At 39.8% G+C, this 23,782-nt stretch overlaps 1 protein-coding gene across 5 annotated transcripts; it reads left to right on the top strand.

Moving 5' to 3' along the window:
- Positions 1-2,692: 2,692 nt before the first annotated feature.
- LOC145898763 (uncharacterized) lies at positions 2,693-23,528 on the top strand. Of its 5 annotated transcripts, none has more exons than XM_082987359.1 (63): positions 2,693-2,831; positions 4,042-4,124; positions 4,691-4,742; positions 5,958-6,055; positions 6,225-7,359; positions 7,456-7,545; positions 7,623-7,681; positions 7,783-7,940; positions 8,002-8,114; positions 8,286-8,426; positions 8,604-8,739; positions 8,823-8,956; positions 9,024-9,192; positions 9,286-9,394; positions 9,571-9,668; positions 9,773-9,885; positions 10,057-10,197; positions 10,850-10,985; positions 11,045-11,178; positions 11,350-11,518; positions 11,752-11,873; positions 11,945-12,015; positions 12,263-12,360; positions 12,434-12,546; positions 12,690-12,830; positions 13,055-13,190; positions 13,253-13,386; positions 13,463-13,631; positions 13,716-13,797; positions 13,878-14,073; positions 14,317-14,479; positions 14,541-14,669; positions 14,733-14,924; positions 14,997-15,135; positions 15,206-15,260; positions 15,438-15,641; positions 16,528-16,663; positions 16,789-16,908; positions 16,978-17,037; positions 17,202-17,346; positions 17,396-17,555; positions 17,746-17,898; positions 18,622-18,703; positions 18,805-18,924; positions 18,997-19,073; positions 19,197-19,221; positions 19,518-19,637; positions 19,733-19,828; positions 19,902-20,039; positions 20,190-20,300; positions 20,386-20,505; positions 20,564-20,607; positions 20,691-20,802; positions 20,951-21,073; positions 21,144-21,223; positions 21,285-21,450; positions 21,579-21,660; positions 21,765-21,939; positions 22,215-22,380; positions 22,570-22,686; positions 22,769-22,892; positions 23,082-23,142; positions 23,211-23,528. In XM_082987359.1, exons 1-63 carry the CDS (start codon positions 2,732-2,734, stop codon positions 23,294-23,296), a joined length of 8,511 nt encoding a protein of 2,836 aa, XP_082843485.1. In that variant the 5' UTR covers positions 2,693-2,731; the 3' UTR covers positions 23,297-23,528. The 5 variants fall into 5 exon arrangements, with proteins under 5 accessions (XP_082843485.1, XP_082843487.1, XP_082843484.1 ...); XM_082987361.1 differs by having other exon boundaries at positions 15,435-15,641; positions 17,202-17,289; XM_082987358.1 differs by having other exon boundaries at positions 15,435-15,641; positions 19,000-19,073.
- Positions 23,529-23,782: the final 254 nt, after the last annotated feature.

The raw sequence follows: 23,782 nt of genomic DNA, 5'->3' as shown, positions 1-23,782 counted from the left end.
TTGTTTACTTTACTTTTTACATCCCTCCACTATTTCTCCTTTTGTAACGATATTGTAACAGTCGCTACGTTTCCTTGGTAATTATTTGTACTTGCTGCACATAAATGATTCGGACAAGAGGTAGACGCAAACACGGCAAAGGTTAATATGTGTCTGACTTAATCGGTTCCTATGTCATTTTATTTTTCGTGATAATTATTGAACATCTGCTTAGTAGTTTTTTAAAAACTATACCAACGATTTTATTTAAGCTATAGCAAATGTCGCAAAACTTTAAGTGCCGCATCTCTTTGAACTAAACTTCAAAATAAAGTTACAGCATCAGTTAAAACTCATAGATTTCTAAACAAAAAACCAACATCTCAAAATTTGTAGCAAAGACATTGCCAAAACCAATTTAAAAATACAACCAATATAAAACCTCCCGCCAAGTGCAGGTTTGTCTGGCAAACATGCAAATGGAACGCCACATATTCTTGCCAACAATGCGTGCTATTCAGAATTCCATAAGCATGCAACATATAGGCGTTATGATTTCATTTGCGTTTGAATTGGCGTTGTCAAGTGCACTCGTGGCTGTGTCGTGTTTTCTATTCGTTCTTCTATAGTGACAAGTGCCCTGCGGTGCTCGATACATTTACCCGCCGTATTGGAATAAGTTGAACAACCTCCTCGTCCTTGTTTATTCGTTTGCGCCACCGCCCAAAGATGAGAGCTCTGACGTGTGTTTGCCTGAGTGGGCCCGATTGCACAGCGTCGCAACAACTCACAATTCCATAGCCCTATCCGACAAAGTTCAGAGTTCTGTTTCACTATTTGTTCGTGTGCTTAACTAATTTAGCGCATTCGTGTGGATGGTCAATAGTCTGATAAAATGGCGTCATATTGTGTTTTACTCAGCAACAAGTCAAGTAAACCCAATTTTGTTTCTAATTTAATATTGGCATTTCGCAATACTTCACACCAACGCTTGTTCATTGAATTTATAATATTGTACGACATATGTTTAACATGTTTCACGTAAACAATTTGTTACAGGTAAAGTTCTTGATACCAACTTGACTTCACATGTTACAGCAAATAAATCTTTTTGACGGACTTCTGTCTAACAACCCGTGTTGCCAGGTGGTAGTTTACATGGAGGATATTATAAAGAAACTAATTTGCATTTTCTTGAAACAAGCACTAAAACATGTTTTGAATTATATTCCTAACACACAAACACGATCTCTGCCAGCACGTTGCTTCTCTAACTACTAAAACCAGTAAAACGCCTCCTTCACAATGATAAAAGCCTATCGAACTAAGTTTCCTTCCGAACAGAAACGAAATATAGAAATCCGCACCTTGTGTAAACACAAGTAACCAGTTGGACCTTTCAACCGAAATGTTGCAACTCATGGAGCCTAGCCGCTTATTCAAACCCCAAGTGGTGAAGATTAGCATACGCAAGGGTCTGTGGTCGCGCAGTTAGCAAATTGGCGACACCTGCTTCGTTTCTGATCATAGGGAACGTGCGCGACAAATCCGATCGACAATATAATGCTTATTGAGCGGCGCGTGCTGCCCCTGTGCGTACCTTAAACACGTCTCTCGCGGGATCGGTTTAATTACTGTTATTGGCAAATGGTTGGTTGACATATGTGCAAACAAAAACACAATACGACATTCAAAGGCGTGGTAAACCTTTGAATTCATTTTCGTTGTGTTTACCCGTTTGCAGGCAAGATTTTTGTGCGATCTTTCATTTTTACTGAGTACAGACAAAGGCGGAGTTAAAAGAATACATATTTGCAGATAACTTACCGAACACTGTGTATGATTTTTTAAAAGATATATTTTTTTACATCGGTGTATTCTTGTGCCACTGTGTGTTGTCACCTATTAATATTTTATAAAATAAGTTTATTTCCGCTAGGTAGCGAGCATGAGTCGGCACTTTAATGTACTTGCTATCCCGTAATCCGATTTTAAAACTTTCCGTCGATATAGCGCGGAAACGTTGCATTAGTTAATTTCTAAAAAAAGGGAGCCACAGACCGTAGAGGATTAGTGCTCATTGGATTAGCAAATTACAATCGATTCCGTCCGAAGCTTTATTTAAGTTTGCAACAGTAGCAAATGAGTTGCAATTGTGGTTTATTTAAACTATTTTCACTGCCGTTGCAACAAACACAATCATAATATGACTAAATATTTAGACAGCTTAAATATGCAATCATGTCGGCGTTAAACTGCTTGGCGAAAGCCAAATATTACGACGTACACCTTGATGCGATTGGATTTTAATACCAATCATCCCCTTGTAAAATACTACCAACTGCATCAGCGCACGATGGTCATTATGTTATTGTGCATCAATTTGTAGTTTTATATGACCAATGATAAAGGCAGTAAAGTTGTTCTTTATCTAACTGTTCAAGCAATAACATACGCACAGTCCCGAAACTACAAACACGCACACAGTATTGGCCACAGTAAAAGGTACTACGTACGCCACAGGCTTGGGGCATTTCCAACAAATTAATATTGTTCGCGCGGCATTATCAAGTCGCCATTACAAAACCTTCAAAAGAGTGAGTCTTCCGAAGTGGAAACGTGACGCGCTGCGCGGAAGGTCGTCGACGAACATTATCTGTGCCCACATTATGACAATGGCCTGGGGGTTCCTGCGAAAACCTTTATGAGAGACGGAGGTATATCGGGCCCGGGACATTTTTGGTTTGCAGCGATGGATGGAGGACTGATAGCGCTCTTCGCCATCCTTGGCGTGCAGTTTGCCATTGTGGCCGCTATGGTCACGTACCTTCTGTACAGACGCCAACCTAAAAGTAAGTCAATTTTTGTATACTATCGGTTTTGTTGAATTAACAAATCGTTTGACCGTTTTTTAGGAATACTGACCTCTTTAGCAAAAAAAACAATGAACAAATAGGGAATATAAGTTACACTGGCATTGCGCATTGAACATTCTGTATCATACTGTCCGAACAAGTCGAGACCATTTATAAAGTTTCCAAAATTTGTAAATGTTAAAAATTAGCCATTTTCGACTAAACGCTATGTTTTGTGTAAAACTGTAAACGTAAACGAATTATTAAGAAAGACATAGCTGTGTGGAATATATATGTGTGGAATATCTGCGCACAATTTTACCGTGAAGATGCCATATCGCAAGCAGTATTACTATGAGCATTGGCGAAATACATGACAAACACATTATGTCTTTTGGGGAGAAATTTTTCTGTAACAAAATGAACATTTACAGAGTTGACTGTTATGTAATATGCATGTAGAAAAACTAATCATTACAATGCTTTTGAATGACCATGTGCTACTAGGCTTGGTTCCAAGTTTTGTACAAGATAAACGTAACAGAAATTCTCATAAATTGTTTATTTTGAAAACAAGTTCATAGTTTTGGTTTGATAGAGGAAATTTGAACAATTGCAGTAAAAAGCTTGGTCAGGACAAGTATACAGCATATATTAGATTCTGTGCCATTCTTTATCCGACATAAATAGATTTCACGCATCCTGAGTTAATACTTTACCGTGATTGCATCCGAATAAGGGTATTTGGGAGTGAATAGTAATATAATGAAGACGAGCGCCACTTCACTGCCAGACTGTCCAATAAATTGATTGAGACAACCCAACAATCTTGCATTGGTAATGCGCAAATTTGTTTTCCGAACTTGGCGCGGCCTCAGAGTGCTTCAAGAACAACATCAGTATGACATCAACTGACAACAATGCGCCCGGGGCGACCGAGTCGTAAATGTCGATTCGGATTTATATACACAGACCATGCAGGCTGTAATGCTACAACCGTCAAAACATTAAATGTGCAAAACCCAGGATTGCTTGTGCAAAATCTGTCGCGCAAAAGCAAACTACCTAATTATGATAAACTTCTGAAAATTCTGCAAACGAAAAATTAAACGTCGAATCTGTTTATATTAGGCATTATTTTAAAACTTTACCTAAAAGCCAACATATACTTTGAGGTGGTGACACTTATGTTTATTCTTTTGTCCAGAACAAAACAAGTTGAAACCTGACAAAACCGTGGCCACAACATACGGCGACAACGACAGCAATGGACACGTTCTTATCGATATCGTGAGTGACCGCTATTTATTTTTCAAGGTCAAAAGGCGGCGTTTTTGTCAAGATCATATTGTTCCGTACCTGGAGAGTTTTGTTTACAGTTTACGCTTGAGGTTAAATTGAGACTTTCCAGGACAACCAGAGATGTTTTGCGCTTCATGATAAATCTCCTTTTAAATTACATTGTATGAATCATGGTAGTTTGCGATTATATTTGATGGCGACATTCTTAATTCAACCAGTAACATAATTCGCCGAAAAACATGACATTTTTTTATTTAAGCGGCATTCTTGGATTAAAAGTATCGTAAAATAATGTACGTTGTAATATTTTCCCGCACAATTATGAAAATTATGTAAACACCTATTGTTATTTTTGTCGTTGTTATTGCTTTGTATTTTGTGTCGCCTTGCTCGGTGCAATCAGCATGTACCGAAAAACGCATAGTTCCAAGGTGCTGGAAAAATCAACAGAAAATACTCAACATTCAACTGAATGGTGCCATTTCTAGTAAAAAAAGCGCGCACAAGCTTGCTTGATTTATCCCCCGTAGTAAACAAGCATTTCTTGTCACCAGGAAAAGTCGCCCGAGGACCAACCGCCTCCCTCATCTACGTCGTCGTCACCAGGTGGGCGTCATCATACCTAAAAAGCAATGTACAATTTTTGACGTGCGTAAATCCGGGGGCGGTCGTCGAGGAATTGTAATACCAAGAAAATTATATTAGCGTTATTTCGCCTCATAATCACCGACGAGGGCTGGTGTATGCGTTTGGGGGTTAATGACATGTCTGCCCAGGTCATTACGGCGTCTAGCTTTGTCCAAATATCGCGCAAACCATTCATTACCCAATTAGCGGGTCTGTGTTATTGTGCGGTAATGAGGACTGATGCCCAGTTCGCTCACTGCGCCTTGATTGGCGAACAGCTGAAGGTCATTTTTGCCGTGAGAATTTCCTTAATCAAAACCTGCTTCTGGTCCTGGTATGCAGTCGCTATGTCCAACGAAATTATTGCTATTTTGAAATGACATTTTCAAAATAGTTGGAAATTAAGCTTATTTTGGAAGTGTTTGAACGAAATTTCGCTTCAACGAAACCTTGTTGAACATTTTTTGTCAGAAAACTCCTCATCATTTCTTTGATCAAAAGGAAGTTAATTTTCGTTGCTGTAACATCTGGAAAAGGTTACTTAGCTTTTGAATGCACGGTTGTTTGCCGATTTCACCAACCTTTAGTTTATCACACGTTTTAAATACCTTCAGCTGTGATAGACAAAAGCAACCCGCGAATAGCGCAGAGGATATATTGGGTTTAAGATTACGTGGGAGGTTCGCTGAGATTAACTCGGGCCCTTAAGCTATTTATCGCAGTTGAATATGTTTCCTGTCAAAATATCCAAATGTCTCATTTGTTTCGTTCAAGCAACATACAATGTTGTTTTAATGCATGTTGACATTTTCTTAAAGTGGGCCTACTTTAGTCACACAAATAAATGAAGAGTTTTGACGGATCGTTTTGCAAAGTTTCGCACTGTGCATTTTTTGTTTAGAAAATGACCTTGTTGGTAATGTAATGAAGCCATATGACTGTGTGACTTTAAACCCACTTAGGCTCTTGACAATGAACCTGGCAGAACGATTTGCGAAATTTCGCCTTTTTTACTTTTGTTCGACAGCACAGAAGTACTCAGATGCCCAAGAAAATCAAGTGCTTGAATTTGTGGCGATAATCGTGTCGCTTGAATAGGAAGACTGCGGCATTTGCCTTTATCGCCCGGGGCTTTTACGCGGTCTGCAAAGCGGTTTTGCACCAGGCGAAACTATTTGACTTTTTCTGTTGCAGACCCCGAAAAGAAACTGATCGATGAGGAGAAAATTGAACCCACCGCTCCAGAAGAGGAACATGCTCCTCCTTACTATCCAGAAATTATCGTGATACCGGTAACAGTTTTCTAAAAAAAACACAGTTTTCAAAATGATTTGTTCTAATGTTTAACATTATTGGCCATACAAACTTAAATGCCTCCCAAGCATTCACTGCCATATCAATATTTTAAAAGCACCATAAGTTACACTATTTTTATGTTCTACGTTTTAACTGATGAAACAGATGGACAAAAAAGCAAATGAGGAACCATTTACTGCAGTAGAAGTAATCCCAGAAGATGAACAACCTCCTGTCGAATCCTATCCTAAGGAAGTTGAGGAAGATAATATCACTCCTACCGTTCTTCCACATCCAGTTGAAGACTCAATGAAAGCTCCAGAGTCATCATCATCGTCGTCGTCGTCGTCATCTTCTTCTTCGTCGTCTGATGAAGAAAATGACGATGAAGAAAAACCGATCTTAACCCCGGTACCAGAAGTAGTAGAAAAGGAGTCTTCATCATCTTCGTCGTCCTCGTCCGATAGTGAAAAAGAAGAAATCGCGGTACCAGAAGTAGTGGAAAAGGAGTCATCATCATCGTCCTCGTCCTCGTCCGATAGTGAAAAAGAAGAAATCGCCGTTGATCACACGCCACCAGTGGCTAAAGTAAGAATGGTCAAACGTTCCGTAGCTGAATCCACAACCTCAGAAGAAATGTTCGTGACGAAAAGGATATCAGATCATAGCTCTTATGACGAAGACGTGGTGGTGTTAGAGGAAGGGACAGCTTCCATATCATCTGGTGATGGCGATAACGTTGTCGATAAACAACGCAAGCGTGTTCGTCGTAAGGTTATCAGGAACAAGGAGATTATTGAGTACATCGAGGAAGAGAACATCGTAATTAAGAAACATAAGAAGGTTTTAAATGTAACCCGCGAGGAATCAAGCTCATCATCATCATCATCTTCCGAGGAGGAAAAGGTAGTGAAGAAGAAAAAGAAGAAAACCAAATCAAAGAGAATCCAAGCCGCGCCATCTTCGTCAAGTTCTTCGTCCAGCGAAAGCTCCGATGAAGAGACACAGGTTTTTACCAAGAACAAGCAGGTACAGGCCACTTCTTCCATAAGATCCAGCTCTGCGTCTTCGGTATCTTTGCCTGACGTTGGAACAAGGGAAATTGCGACCAGCACCGAAGTCCAACCGGAGACAGTGGAAGATGGTACGACTTTCTCTTCTGAATACTACTATGACGTCACGAACAAGGAACAAGAACGTCACATTACTACTACTTTTATTGAGCGAACCACGTCACCGAACCGTGACATTACAAAGCACCACGTCTTCAGAGAAGTTGTTAAAGACGAGGTCCCAAGAGGTATGGTTTCCTAACTCTTTCATGCAAAGTTGGAATCTTTTCCGCTTTACGTTGTATATACAGCTGCGTTGATCTAACACCTCGCTATGATTTCAGTGTCAAAATCGACTTCCACTTTCTCGTCCACGTCCGAAGTAGAGGAAGAAGAAGTCAGACATCAAAATGTGGCAATTGGAATACAAACAGGTACAGGCGGTTGATTGGCCCAAGGTTGCACTTGCACGCAGTTAAACTACATATTTGTGTACCGTATGTAATTACAGACAAACTATCCTCGTCGAGTTCCTCTTCTTCATCTGAAGATGAGATTGAAGAAACGAAGGTTCGGCTTGTTTTCACTAATTTTTGGATGTACTTTTCTGTGCATTACTCTGAATTTTGAGAGTGCTTTGTGAGATCAGCGCTGTCATGTTTTTCTTCCAGGTGGACAGCCAAACACAAACTACGTCAGTGTCAACGCTGACTAAAGATTTTGACAAGATGGCTCCATTGGAAATGGACAAGGGCAAGAAAACGTCAACGGTTACCACAACCATCACTACGGAAGAAATTGTGAACGAAGCAGACCTTACAGAAAGACGGTAATCAGCACCAAAAAAATATAGTTAAACATAACTGATTTCGCATTTAAAAAAAACGTAGACAATCACGAAAGGACATTCATTTCACTTCTGGATGGAAACGCCAGGTTACACTGGATGACTTGTACCAAGCGGGCATTGTGACCGAGACGACAGTGGAAGAGTTGGAACAAGGTTCGGACTGTTCCTGGTTTAAAAGTGGCCCAAAGTTAAAAGCAATGCTGGTTTAAAAGTGGCCAAAAGTTAAAAGCAATGCTGGTTTAAATCGTTTTATTTAACTGACTTAATGCTGGCAACTATGTCAAGTTGACTCAGACATAAAAACTTATTTTTATTTTGTAACAGGCCAAGTTTCAAAGGAAGATGTGGAAAAATCACTTCAACTTTATTTGGTTGGAAACGAACCGATCGCCGGTCTTCTGATGGAAGACACAGGAGAAAAAGTTGCAATTTTTGACGCTTTTAAGAGGGGGCTTATCAGGAGGGGTAAATATCGGAAACTTTGTTTCCATCTTATTATTAGAACATTGCAATTAAAAAAGAAATCACTTAGGCGATAATTTTGCTTTGGTCTGTTTTTGTTTCAGTATAAGGCATTCCTCTTTATCTAATTTGGGCATCAGCTAATGTTCCAATACTGTATATAACATCAGTGTGTTTCAGGAACATCCATCAGTCTGCTAGAAGCACAAGCGGCCACGGGTCGTATAATCGACCCAAGAAATGCAGAGCGTATGTCCGTGAAGGAGGCATCACAGAAGCAGATCATTGACCGTCAGTTCGAGGCGGTACTTACAAGGTAACATTAACACTTTTCTAACGAGAAAATATAAAGTTTTATCAGGAGCAGAATTTTTCATGATAAAGAATGAATGCATTTAGAGCTGAAAGAGCGGTGATCGGGTACAAGACAAGGCAGAGCGACGAGACCTTGTCCTTATTTGCGGCGATGAACCGTGGCCTCGTGGTTGAAAACCATGGAATCCGTTTGCTTGAGGCACAGATTGCCACTGGAGGTAAGATCGAGTGCGGCTTTGTTATAAAATGGGGATTTTTCAGGCAAGACTTGTTTCCAAATTAAAGGCATTGTCGACCCCAACGCGAACCATCGTTTGCCGGTGGAGATCGCATTTGAGCGTGGATTGTTTGACGAAAGGCTTCATGAGATACTCGAAGACCCATCTGATGACACAAGAGGATTTTTCGATCCCAACACAGAGGAAAATCTTACTTATTTGGAGTTAATGGACAGGTGCTGTAAAGTTTCGCTTAATTTATGTGCAACGTGTCGTTGTGGCATTGTAGTAAAGAACTTTCCTAATTGTAAAGTTTCGGTATTCCCCAGATGTGTGATTGATGAAGAGACCGGACTTCGTTTACTTCCCTTCCGACAGAAGAAAGCTGAGAAAGTCCCAGCTGCAGATGATGATTCAAAGGCAGTAGTTGTGTCAGAGGTATACATAAATATAATGAATCTATGTTTTGTATTTAAATGCAAATTTATATGTTTGGTTTCGTTTTTTCATAATGTTTTGACTCTGTTCCCTGTAAGCCAAGGCGTTAGACAAAGTAACATAGAAAATACTTTCAATGAATTACCATCAGCTGTTAAATAAATTGTCCTATATAGGTCTCCCAGGATGCTAAAGCAACGGAAGATTCCACAGCCACTAGGGTAGTGACTACTGAAGAAGTGATAACGACCACAACCACACACGAGAAGCAAAGGTAACGCGTAACAATATTGCGTTAACAATATTCCTGGTCGTCAGTGGCTCACACATTTTTGATTCTTGTACTGAGACCAACAGGCATTTTACAATATTTTACAGAAAATCAAGGAAGGATATTCACTTTACGTCTGGATGGAAGAGGCAAGTCACCCTGGAGGACCTTTTCAAGGCTGGCGTCATTACTGAGTCTACAATTGAAAAACTGGAAGAAGGTATATATAGAGGCATTCATTAGAAAATATCGTATTATGTACAGAACTGGTAATAAAGCGAACCAATATTTTTGAAGTTGGACAAAGCTTTTCTTGGCAAAATACCTATACTGTTACAATCACCATAGCTTTAATGTTGTGATATTTATATTCTAAACAAGTTTACTCCAGGTGAGCTTGAGCACTCTGTTGTGGAGAAGTCTCTTGAGCAGTATTTGGTGGGTGCTGAGCCGATCGCTGGTCTTCTAATGACCGACACTGGGGAAAAGATTTCCATTTACGACGCCTGGAAGTTGGGACATATAAGAAGGGGTAAACACCTCTTCAGCAGTCTTGTATTTATTCTGGTCTTGATATAATATTTATGTTATAATGCAAAAAACAATATCCTTGGTGAGTTTTCACACTACCTGAAGTTTTAGTAGACGCAGTAATATTTCATGGAAAAAGTGGGTGATCCAGCTAGGCAGCAATGACTGGGCTGCCAAGCCTGCAAACCTAATGATCGCGATACGATAGCTGTGATCGCCAACCAAGGACCTGCGCAGTGGGGTGATCCTGCCAATCATGCCCTTGCATGAAATATTACTGCGTTATCTGATACGGTGGTAGAGACCCCCTACGTATATGTGAAGGTTGCCTGGCAAGTTGTGCGCTTGCGCACCAGTGTACCTTGGCCACAATATACCCCGTGAAACCACTGAACTCCTGTAGCTCAGTTGGTAGAGCGTTGGGCCTGGTTAGCCCAGGGTCGTGAGTTCAAACCTCACCGGGAGCTTGATTTTTCAAATCTTGCTCCGACTTGTCAGGAAAAAGTGGCTGATCCAGTTAGGCTGCAATGCCTGGGCTGCCGAGCCTGCAAACCCAATGAAGTTTTAGTAGAGTTGCAAAAAAGTCAATAGAAACTAAAGAAGGTGGAATATACCCAGCATAAACAAAGAAATACAACCCCTGAAATGTACAGGTACCTCTGTCAGCTTGTTGGAAGCACAAGCTGCAACCGGCCGCATCATCGACCCAAATACAGCAGAGCGTATGTCGGTCCACGAAGCCTCTGAAAAACGCGTCATCGACCGCCAGTTTGAGGCTGTTTTGACCAGGTAAGCTTGCCCTTATATATCGGAAAAGTTATGTCCACTAAAAATCATTTACTTTTTAGAGCTGAGAGAGCTGTTTACGGTTATCAGACAAGGCTTAGCAACGAGACATTGTCATTATTTGAAGCCATGAAACATGGACTAGTGGTAGAAAACCACGGAGTACGATTGCTTGAGGCACAGATTGCAACAGGAGGTGAGAATCTATATTTTATTTTATTACAATATATTTTGATAAACTAAAATTCTCATTACACATTGATGATAATTTTTCAAACCGTGATCATATAAAAAGCAACTTTTAACAAAGTGTTTGTTGCTATCACGTCGTCACTAACCTTTATTTCATGTTTCCAATCAAATCAAGGAATAATCGACCCTAACGCCAACCACCGTTTGCCGGTTGAGGTCGCCTTCGAGCGAGGTTTGTTCGACGAAAGGCTGCATCAAGTGCTGGAAGATCCCTCGGACGATACGAGAGGATTTTTTGATCCCAACACGGAGGAAAATCTTACTTATTTGGAGCTAATGGACAGGTGCTGAAAAGTTTTACATATTTCATGTGCTGAACTCCTGTGCGTATTATATATGTGCAGGAATGTTCAATGTGAAAGGTTCGAATAAAGAATTTCGTGGCAAACATTGAGCAAACTTAGCCTCATTGTTCTGATCGTTTTTATACTTAAGTTGGAGGCCTTAACCTATCATTTTGGTATTCTAATTGTATAATGTGAAACCTTCCTGATTGTGAAGTGTCGATATTTCCCAGATGTGTGGTTGATGAAGAGACTGGACTTCGTCTGCTTCCCTTCCGCCAGAAGAAAGCTGAGAAAGTCATAACAACTACAGAGGAAGTGGTGACAACCAGTGAGGCTCAAATTGTTCAGCAGGGTATTCGCATTTACGTTTATTGTTTAGGTACCGTTGAGACAAAAGGGTATTGAATTATTATAATTTAACAGATGGAAGAGCCAGGTCCTCGTCTTCATCGTCCTCTTCTGATGATGATTCCAAGGCAGTGGTTGTGTCGAAGGTGAGAATATAAAGAGCTATCATGCCTTTTCTATCTAATTGCAACGAATGAGTATTTAGTTTTTTTTTTTTCTTTACATAACCTTCAGCCTAATATAATTTGGGCAAGTTTGCCTTTTGCAAATCCACGGTCCGTTTTACACAACTTATCTTCAGCATTATTGTAAGGAAAGTATGGTACAAAATCTTTCCGAAAACGTTACGAACGATTTAATGCATGATCAGTCGTTTATTAAATTGTATACAAGGTGTCAGAGGAAACTCAACAAAAGGAAGATTCCTCCACAACTACAACAGTGACTACTGAAGAGGTAATAACGACCACCACAACGCACGACAAACGAAGGTGAAATTTATTTTGGTTGTAAAATGTTCTGTTTTTTGTTGTTTGAGTATTATACAACGTTTTTTTTTTGCAGAAAATCCAGGAAGGATATTCACTTTTTGTCTGGATGGAAGAGGCAAGTAACTCTGGACGACCTTTTTAAGGCTGGCGTTGTTACCGAGTCTACAATTGAAAAACTGGAACAAGGTATGGGTGTATATCGAAACTTTTTCGGAAATATCTTATTATTTATAGGAAAGCAACTACGAGTTGTCAAAGATATTTTTGCCTTACTTTCAAAAACCTCATATGACTTTTATGTTTTTTAATGCAAAATCTGTTTACTCCAGGTGAGATTGAGCACTCGGCAGTGGAGAAGTCTCTTGAGCAGTATTTGGTGGGTGCTGAGCCGATCGCTGGTCTTCTGATGTCCGATACAGGAGAAAAGATGTCAATCTACGACGCCTGGAAGTCGGGACTTATCAGAAGAGGTAATCATAGTAGCAGTGAGTGCCGTATTGTGCCCTGCTGGTTTTCATATTATCCCTGCAGCGCATGCATTTCAACGCTGAAAAACAAGTATTCCCACTTTTACAGAAGCGTATCACCTATATTGAGTTGACACAATTTTGTTAGGTTTGGTCGTGTCGGTGTAATGTGAGCTAAATTGCACATATCGGGATAAACATACAAATGTAATGCCTGATTCAAACAGGAACATCCATCAGCTTGCTGGAAGCACAAGCCGCGACGGGTCGCATCATTGATCCACAAACAGCAGAGCGTATGTCAGTCCACGAGGCCTCCGAAAAGCGCGTCATCGACCGCCAGTTTGAGGCTGTTTTGACCAGGTAAGACCGCCCTTCTTATATCGATGACTTTATTTCAGCAAAGAATCACGAATTCCTTTTAGGGCTGAACGAGCTGTTTACGGTTATCAGACAAGGCTCAGCAACGAGACATTGTCACTATTTGAAGCAATGAAACGGGGACTGGTGGTTGAAAATCACGGAGTACGATTGCTTGAGGCACAGATTGCAACAGGAGGTATAAAAACCCTTATCACAATACATTTTGACACACTAATTTTATCACTTACTACTTAATCCTGTTTCTAATCAAGGAATTATCGACCCTAATGCCAACCACCGTTTGCCCGTTGAGATCGCCTTCGAGCGTGGTTTGTTCGATGAAAGGCTGCATCAAGTGCTGGAAGATCCCTCGGACGATACGAGAGGATTTTTTGATCCCAACACGGAGGAAAATTTAACCTACCTGGAACTAATGGAAAGGTAAGATTTAAGATTGAAACACATTTCAGAAACTTTTCATGGTAAACACTTTTCTTTTGTATAATTGACAAACTTCCGTTGCAGGTGTGTGGTCGACACGGACACAGGCCTAAGACTGCTGCCTTTCCGCGTTAAGCGTTCAAGACCTGCATTAAAACACTCGAAGGTGCGAATCACACCAACATCATTATAATAAAGATTCTATGTTGTTTCTCAATATTCATAACCTATACATTTCATACCAAGGTTGTGTTTGAGTCTGCTACCAAGAGACAGGTTCTACTGGCCGATCTTCTGGCGGCCGACCTTCTGGACACAAGCACTGCACAGAAGTATGATGAAGGACTGATGACAACAGCCGAGGTTAAAGATATGGTTGCCCATCTTAAGGTGTACGTGGATGGAACGATGCCGATCGCTGGCATCATCAGCTCCACCACAGGTATTGTATTTTTTAGTGTGAATAAAAGCTTAATTTTAATTAACGAAATAAACATGCAATTACACCGCTATTACACATGAGTTTAAAATTCAAACTAATCTTTGAAAAACAGACTTTCGTGCAAGTTGGCGTTTGAATGGATTCTACAAGCATATTATTGATGAAGTCTGAGTTTCGTTTTTTAAAAACAATACTGAAACACAAGTAAACGATTGTGTAAATTAAGGCACAACTGGTTTCTAGGTGAAAAAATGAGCATTGTTGAAGCAAGTCGAGGCGGACTAATTCGCAAAGGAACAGCATTTGAACTGTTGGAAGCTCAGGCAGCTTGCGGTAAGATTATGGACGTGCAGTCTGGCAAATCAGTTTCTGTGGAAACAGCCACGCGCATCGGGGTTATCGACAGGTAACCATGAAGTTTTTTTTTTGTTTGAAAAATTAAACGTGTTGCCTTTGTTTCGCTCTAGTGAGTTCGAAGAGGTAGTGACGAGAGCGCATCGGGCTGTTACTGGCTATCGAGAGCCTTTCAAACGCGATGTTCTGTCCCTCTGCGACGCCATGGCTCGCCATCTCGTGGTAGAACGTCATGCTATTAGGTAATTACAATTAGATAAAAGATAAACATTTGTAATCGCAATTTCACTACCTTTACATTCAAGACTTCTGGAGGCGCAAATTGCAACCGGGGGCATGGTCGACATTAAAAGTCCAGTGCGAATCAGCGTACAGGTGGCGCAAAAGAGGGGCTTAATCGAAGCAGGTCTGGCGAAGAAGCTGGAAAAACGTGAGACATCAAGTTACTTTGACCCGATGACAGGGGAGAATCTCAACTACTCGGAACTTATGGGAAGGTGCTAAGTCAAAACATACGAATACGATCAGTGTGATTATAGTTACTAAATGTGTTTTGTGGTTGGTGGCAGGTGCGTATTGGACAAGGACAGCAACCTTCTCTTTTTGATGGTGGAAGGGGGAACAGTTACGCAGAACGTGCGTCCGTTTGAACCTGAGCCCGACACGATGAAGATTCGTGAAAAGGCTCAAGCTAAACTTACGACCGAGGTACGACAACGTTCTTTGAATACTTATGTCTTATGACAGGTTTTCTCTCATAATGTTCTGCATTTTCAAGGTTGTGGAAACAAAGAAACGAAGAAAGCGCAGATCAAAGAAAGGGGAAGCATCAGGTAAGTTTGATAATTATTTTCCGCAAACTACATTACTTTACTGAAGGTTTCTGTCTTCACTTCCACAAAATGCTTGTGCGTGAATATGCGTGTATGATAGGATTGAGTTTTTGGGTGGAATGCTGTGCAGTTTTTTTTACCATGAGGACATTAATAGATTTTAAACTTTGATAGAAGTTGAAGCAACATCTTCCACCCAATCTTCGTCTCCGCCTCCAGCGATCCCGAGCAGTCCTCCTGCAATCCTGAGTCGGCGCGTGGTGATCGTTGATCCCAACACGGGCAACGAAATGACCGTGAAGGAGGCTCTACAGTACAAGCTCATCGACGAGGACACGGCTAAGCAGCTCATTGCTCAGGAGGGAGATTTCGAGGAAGAGAGTTAGTAGCTGGGGGAAGTTGGCAGTGGCGTAACAGTTGTATTAATTTTGAAAGCAATAGTATAGATAGAAAGGACAAAAAATACACAATGTTTTACGTTGCAGTAAACCAAACAGAAATTATCAATTGCGCTAAGTGTTATGCTCTTTAATTTACGAACTAAGATGTTAAGAAAATGTATCAATAAGTATTTATTTATGAAGTGACATTGTAACACCCAGAGTATTTCTGTTACGCCACTTATGAAATGTTTTTTTGAGTCTTGCAGCTACTTGTAGTTTCACTTTGCGCTTGTGCACTATCTGTATACCATATTTGTAAAGACGCCAACACTGCTATGTAACTCGTTGCATGCTTCACACTTGCCTTTAATAGCTTTGTTTGTTATATTTTGCTTCGTCAACCGCAGAGTTCCCGCGTGTATTAGTTTGCATGCCCAGTATTCTTAACACACACTCACACAACTGCACTTTCTTGCATACGTTTGCGTTGTAATGTTCCCCGTGCCGTAGAGATACTAAAAACAACAGTATGTTAGGTCATGTGTGGTATTGTACAAGAAGGCGTTCTACGAGATTGCAAGAGTATGATAAATGCTTATTGGAATAATACAACATCAGGAGGACAGCACTTAACCAAAAGCTTGAACCTGTATCGTACTATAAAAAATTAGAAAAACTTTAGCATTGAAGCTTGATATAAATCACACATTGCACTCAAAGGCACTGTTAATTAGCACCGTCACCAAATTTCCACTCCACTTTCACAGCAGCACGAAGCATACATAAAACATGTACTCTGAACTATGAAACTGCTTTCACAAATCAAATTACACAACTATCCATAGCCGGGCGGTATGAAGTCATTTTGAACAAATGTAAATTAGGTGCAAAAATCATTAAAGTCATATTAAAGAGAAGAGGACCTTTGACCATGCAAGGCTGGATATATGAAATTCACGAGGAGCCAGCAGTTGTTGGCGAAGTTGTGGAAACAGACAAGGCCATTCAAACATCTAAAAGGTAACGTTAAACTCTGTGACGAATCGATAAAAAGGATTTACGATTAAACAGAATAAAACACGAATGCTATGTTTTACTTTGAAGTTACACCACCATAAAACGGCAATACCCTTTTTAATCCATAGGCCCCGCAAAAAGAATGCCCGAAAGCGTAAAACCAAACATGTGACCAAAAGTAAACAATGCGAATATGTTGAGGTTTTGGGCGAGGGAACACAAGATCCCAAAGGAAATTTGGAAATAGCGTAAATATACTCTGCCAACATTCTTTTGCTCTTCGTTCTTCTTCCTGTTTAACTAAATTATTTTATAAGGTGTCAGACAGAAAGGAATCGATCAAACATCTCAACGCCGGAATTGTTTTCCTCGGAAAGGTAAACCCGTAACGATGACGTATATAACATTCAAATGAGCTTTTGAAAATGTGTAGTATGACGTTTTACGGTTCATATTTTATGTGACTTATTTTTTGTGCAACACTTCATTAAATTGACACCCTTTGACGCATAAAATCTATTGTATTAAATTTACTCCACAGAAGTGTCTACAAAGCATCTGGTGTTCGCAAATTGGAACCTCAGATAAGATCCACAACGGACACGAGTCCAGATGTGGATATCACAAACGTAACAGAATTTGATGATCTTCCCTTAATCGCTAATTTGCAAACTAATATAACTCAGGTATTCCCACGTGAACCCCAATTAAACTTTAGTTACTGTTTTATTTTAGTTGCTGTTGCAGTGCCTACCGGAGCTTACAGTAAATCGCGCCTCGCCAACCAAAAGCGTTGAATGGATTGAACCGAACGTCCAAAATAATATAGAAGAAGGTGCAATGTACTTTAAGCCAATCGAGGAGCCTTCAGAACAGCTCATGGCCCAAGAAGATGGTAAGCGATGCGAATGATATATTTAATAAATTCCTGAACCTTCTCTTTGGCATTGTTTTGACAAAAACGCGAAATCAATACTCATTCCCGATTTATACTAAACAGCAACATAACATTTGTCGCTAACAAGTAACTTATCAGCAAGGAAATTATTATTCTGAATTTATCTTTGTTTTGTCTTTTTGAGCAGATGCGTTATATCGAGATTATGGATTGAACAGTGAGAGCAAAAATGGGAACGCGTTAGTCCCAACCATAAAAGCAAAACCCATTCCGGCACCTCGCTCTTTGTCATTTGTGGGTAATCGAGCGAAATTACAACATGATGCCGGAATACCGAATGGTGAGTAAACTGTAATTGTGATTTAAATATCTGCACTGTGACACATATTAGCACAACTAGACCGTCAATAATTGCGCCGTTTTTGACGCCTAACTCCAAGTTTGGCAATGTGGATTTTTAATAGGGATGCACCGAAAGTTCGGTTTGCCGAATTTATTCGGCCGAAACAAAGGTTTTCGCAATTATTCGGTTTCGGCAAAATTTGAAACCGAAACTTTTTTACTGCATGCAACGCTGATACGCAAAGTTTAAAAAAGCTGAGAATCATTGTTCAAACTGTACGAATGTGTTCGTTTCATTGAAAATCAACTTTAAGCTGTTGGTACAGAAAACAAGGTTATTCTTTAAGGGCTAAAAAAGGATGTATGATAGGACTAGATCCTATCCAGTACAGTAGTTTAAATTTATTGCGTTTAAAGAGATAAATACCAAAATTAGTTTCGGTTTATTCGGCCGAACATAAAAATACCTGTATAGTCACCACAAAGTGGAAGTCTTTGCTTGGCCGTTTGGTCAGCAAAGTCGTCTGATAGTCACACCGGCTGTACTGATGAGACCTTTTAGGTCGAAACAGTAGCCATCTGTCTGCAGCTTATACACAATTCATATTATTGGCTCCACATTGCTTATCATAAAAATACCTGTTTCGAAGCATCACTAATTTTTAATAAAACTTTGACAAGCGCAGTGATGAAATCGCTTCACACAGTTATCGATTTTTAGACGATGCGTATGAAGTTTACGAGTCTCCGGTCGATGTCACCACAGCAGCTGCAAGCAACCTTTCAAGAAATATTTACGGAAGGTAAGCGGAAAAATGATCTTGCGAAAGATGAAATCTGTTTGAACTTATTTTGCAATTTTACTTCACGATTGAACCTTATTGCTACACATTCTGTTATGTAGCCCGACTACAAAGTTAAAGTCACTTTCTGAGACAAGCAACACCGACACACACGGAACTCTTTCAGATTTTCTGGCTGCAGATATCCTAACGCAAAATGCAAAAGACAACTTGGTTAATGGGTAGGTATTTACATTTTGACTTATATATGGACAACTATTTATTCAAACGTATTTTTCACTTTTTTTTCAAAGTAGAACAATGAAACTTCTGGCTAAAAGCCATGAAACAACAGAAAAACCAAAAAGACACGAAGACGTCCTACAAAAGAGTAAGTGAAAAAAACATTGCGTTTGCGCAGTGACAGTTCCCAAACGTTATTTTGTTTATGTATTGTGAATGAACGTAAAATGGTTACTATTGTATGATTTTGCGTTCATTTTTCTTCAACCAGGTGCCGACTTAAACGGTCGAAAAAGGTATGTTGTTGTACATTATATCTCCTATCATTTTGCCTGAAATTTTTGTAATTGATTTTCCATCAAGCTGTTTTACACCAGTCCAGACCGCTTTTCATTTCCATTATAAACAAAATACCTAAAAAACGATGTACATTCTAACAAAAACTTAGCTTTGTAAACACGAGAGGGTTGTAGGTCACCACGTAACCCACAGTTAATTAGAACAAAAAAGGAAGGAGATAGACATCGTGTTGAAGCTAATTTTATTTCTAGACATGACCACAAAAAATTAAATATAGGCTTTCTTTTTCAAGTCTAAGGATAGAAGTGAACAATCAACCCCAAACCCGCAACTTTCGTTCAGACAACAAACTCTTTGATTTTCTTGCGGAAGGCCTTATTTCTACACACAACACGCAGAGCTTGCAAGCCAGGTAGTTTTTTTCACTTTCATGTGTTATGTGATTTTAATTAAGATTTTAACAAAACAGGTTATTAAAGTTTATCCGGTTTGTTTATTTCAATATAGTCTAGCTGAGGAAGTTAAGTCGGGCCCTAACACTCTCTCAGATTATCTCGCTGGAGACCTTGAAACAGAAAATAAAATTAACAACTCTACGGCAGGGTATGTGCAAGAAGTTTGAATTATCATAGCACGTTCCACAAATTATCATAGCCTTTTGTGTTTTGTCAACCAGGGAAAAGGCAGAGAATAACAAAGAACAAAATACAAGCAAAATGCGGAGACAACATGCTGTACGAAAAAAGTCAGACAGTTCATGCGACATTAGTGAGCCAGCTATGTTCGCTATGGAAACAAAAGAGCAAATTCGCAGGTTGTGCAAAATGTCTTTCAAAATATACTGTTATTAAGAAACTTTTTTTTAAATTGTCGTCTCTGCAACTTAAAATATGTATAAAGTTTTACCATATACAACTTAAATCACAACATCCATATACAGTAATGCCTTTATTAATTAAACCAGAAACCCACGTGCGTTACCACAAGGCGGCGATGGAAATACACAAAATACACTCGCATATTTTCTGGCTGAAGATCTTGTAAGACCGGTTAAGGAGCACGCAAACAATACAAGGTACTCTATATAGGCACCTTTGTGGGAGCAATGCCTGAGTTTGTTCAATCTAACAATTATTTTTTACAAAATTCTTTAAAATTAGTTTAACAAACGAAATGCAGTCGCATGCGAAAACTTCCAAAGTAAACAGTGAATTGACGCTCTCAGCGTTTCTGGCTGGTGACCTTGAACTACAAAAGAGGAAAAACAACTTGAAGTTAGGGTATGTGTAACATTTATTAAATCCTTGGTCATTTTTGCGAAAGTTGGAATTTTTACAGGTCTGAGGAAGCGAGACCAGTGCCGTCTCATGCGATGCAGGAGAGTAAGTGAAAAATATATTTTAGATTAGTGTAAACAATGTCCTTTACTTAGGTTGTTGTAAATAATGTTCTGTGTTTTGAATAGATGACTCTGTGGTAGAGGTCATTGATTCGACCACTTTTATCAAGATGCCAAATCGGCATTTGACGAACTCGCCTTTGGTTGAAACGAATGCAAACAATGGAAATGGCGAAAAGTAAGCACACAACAGAAAAAGAATATATTGTCGTCCAAACTGAGATTAATGCTATCTGCGGTTACAAATGTTACGATATTTTACAAATGTAGGAAATTTAAACACAACCGCAACGCATTAAAGTTTTGCAAAGTTTATTTATTAACAGATTAGTTGAAGAAGAGGCTATGCTGTTAGAAAACAACAACTTCGATATACAAAACATACTGTCCGAGTTTTTGGCTGAAGATCTTGCAACACAAAAAAACAAGAAAGACACAGAGACATTGGGGTATGGACATATCATTTTGAAGTAATGCCACAGATTCCCATGTGTTTATTTCCTATACATAATTGATCAGAAACAAAGCAGAACAATTGGATTTTGGAAATATTGAAAGATACACATTACGGTTTTGTGAAGAAAACGTGCAAGGTGGGGGTAAATAAAAAAATTAGTCGATTAATACTTTCATGGCTATTCTTCAATAAACCGTTACAAGGCAAAGGGGCAAAACATCACGTTTCACAACACTGGAGTTTCGCAAATAACAAAGATAGCATAGAGGAAGTTTACGGAGTCACAAAAAACACTACAGGAACCACTCGCGAGATGTTTGGCGATACACCGTACGTCGACACAGATGGTGACTTTGGCTCACCTGAAAGGTAGAGTTGAAAAACAAATTACCCGCATGTGAGGGTTTTACCGAAAAAGATATTTTACTTGTTATTGCGCCATTACTTATTGTTGCTATGGCTGTGTTTACTTCACGTAACCCAAACTGTTTTGACAGAAATAGCGATAATATATTCGAAATTTCGAACGTTTCTTTCACGCGAGGTCCGGGTTCAAATATCAGCGTGGAATCAACGAAGGTGGGTTTCAGATTGCTTACGTTGGGTTGCTGCATAGGATAGTAACACACTTCAAATTGTTTGAAGAGGCCATTTTTGACGACATTTTTGACACTGTTTTGCAGGATGACTTGGGTTTTGACATGAGCGCCAATTCTTCGACCGCACACCAAGACGTGATCTTAGTCAATCCAAATTCAGAAAATGGTGTTACTGTTATGAAGGATATGAATCTTTGCAAAATTGTGGGAAAGGATTCCAAACAGCTGGCCATTCAATACCAAGACGTACAGGAAGAGAGTAAGAGGAAATTTACGGATTTTGTATGAGACGCAAATACAACAAACACTGTGACTTTTCGACTGTTTCTCTTTATATATCACTTATCGTTACAAACTAATATTTGCGTTTTTTTAAAAGAAAATCGGTAAACATGGACAGCGCAATGAATATATTACAACCAATCAGTTCGTTAACTTGTAAAACAGGTTACTTTTATCAGGGAAACAGCCCGCACGGAATTAAGTAGCGAATCAATTTTGCCTGCCTTTCTTCACGGTTTCGATGTTGTTCAGGTGAAGCGACAACAAGCGTCATTATGAAACGACATGGTGTAATCACAAAGGAAAGCTACACATACGAGGTCGATGTTAATTCTGACGACTCGGACGGGGCGTTGGAAGAGCAGCCGAGCACATCGCCGCCCGTGGCAACAGACCTGAGCATTGAAGTGGTCGACAGGTGCGCTCTAACCACCTTTCACGGACCTGACATTATCAAGCCATAAACTAAAACCGAAAGGTTATAGTAATTTTGCGCTTACGGGGATCGCTACATAGGCATGTTTTATTTGTATTTTGTATGCCTGGCCCTTTTGCTTTACGTTTAGTTGTAAATTAGGCTCTTGCCAAAATTGATATCACTACGCAGATCTGTAACGGAGGAAACATCGCTTGCCCCGATGGAGTCCATTGGACGACTTCAGCTTATCACACAGAGTTCTACACCCGGCGTTGTACATAGAAAAGAAGAAATGTTTGGGTACAGGTAATAACCTTGCGTCATACAGACGCTTCCATTAGTACCGACTCGCTTATCTTAAGTTTCCCTCTTGTTTGTGTTGTTTCAGTTCTGTGGTGAACGCGGAATCGAGCTCACATCACGTAATGAAGTCAGGAAGTACGCAAAACGAAACCTACACTGAAATTGACAAAACACGTGAAGCTAAATACAACAGGCAAATCACCACCGAGGTATAGGTCATCCATCCATTAGGTTTGGGGGACAATAGCATAGTCTCGGTTCGTTTTAATATCACGTGGGGCGCTGGATTTACAGAGGTCGCCGATGTTGATGCACCTTCAAGTTGACGAGGCCGTTTAAGATGCATTTAACTTTATAAAAATAGTGAAAATATATTTATAAATATGTCAATTTTACAGCTTGTACAAACCACAAGACACGTAAAGACTAAAAAACGAACGAGACATGAAGTTACTAAAGGTATTAAATACCGAAACCACACTTGTAAGCTAAAAACTTAAATTTTAACATGAGTTGAACGATTCTAGTTTCAACAACGTTAGATCATCCCGCATATGCTGCTGATTCAAATTCCGTTCCCAGCATTGATGTGGTGGAGGATGTTGACCTTTAGGTTTTCAAACAATTGACAGACGAACGCGAACCGCCTCGAAAACTTTTTTAACGCTTCTGTAGTATTGTTGTTGTTTTCTTTCACACGACGCGGATGCGGTTGAGGGAGCCAATTCATGAGAATAGCGTTTTGTTTTGATGCGTTTATTTTCGTTTGTATGCTTAGTTCTATGTATATTATATTATACCCAATGCTCTGTTTCTGTTTTCCGTAAACACATATCTCACACGCGCCGACACTTCCGCAGCAAGTTTGTGTTAGCACAACAACCTAAACTACAAGAATCACAAAGGAGAAAGAAGAGTTGGTTCAGCCATTATAGTAGAAAATATAGGGTTCCACTAATATCGACTACAGTTTGTGCAACACGATTGAGTGCCAATGGGACGGACATGCGACGGAGGATTAACGAGAAAGATAGGGTCATTTTGTGAGCCTCTACCCGTGCTCATTCGGGCAGGACGAGGCCTCATTGTGACGTCGTGC

This window comes from Ascidia mentula, chromosome 4, assembly GCF_947561715.1.
Source record: "Ascidia mentula chromosome 4, kaAscMent1.1, whole genome shotgun sequence".
Taxonomy (NCBI): domain Eukaryota; kingdom Metazoa; phylum Chordata; class Ascidiacea; order Phlebobranchia; family Ascidiidae; genus Ascidia; species Ascidia mentula.
This window is presented reverse-complemented; position numbering and strand designations above follow the sequence as displayed.

What these genes read in the sequence shown, in the direction of transcription:
- LOC145898763 (XM_082987357.1), top strand. Translation starts at nt 2,732, where the DNA reads ATGGATGGAGGACTGATAGCGCTCTTCGCCATCCTTGGCGTGCAGTTT. An exon ending in GACACGTTCTTATCGATATC is followed by an intron (nt 4,125 to 4,690) that starts GTGAGTGACCGC and finishes TCTTGTCACCAG; the next exon opens with GAAAAGTCGCCCGAGGACCA. An exon ending in TGCAAACTAATATAACTCAG is followed by an intron (nt 17,347 to 17,395) that starts GTATTCCCACGT and finishes GTTTTATTTTAG; the next exon opens with TTGCTGTTGCAGTGCCTACC.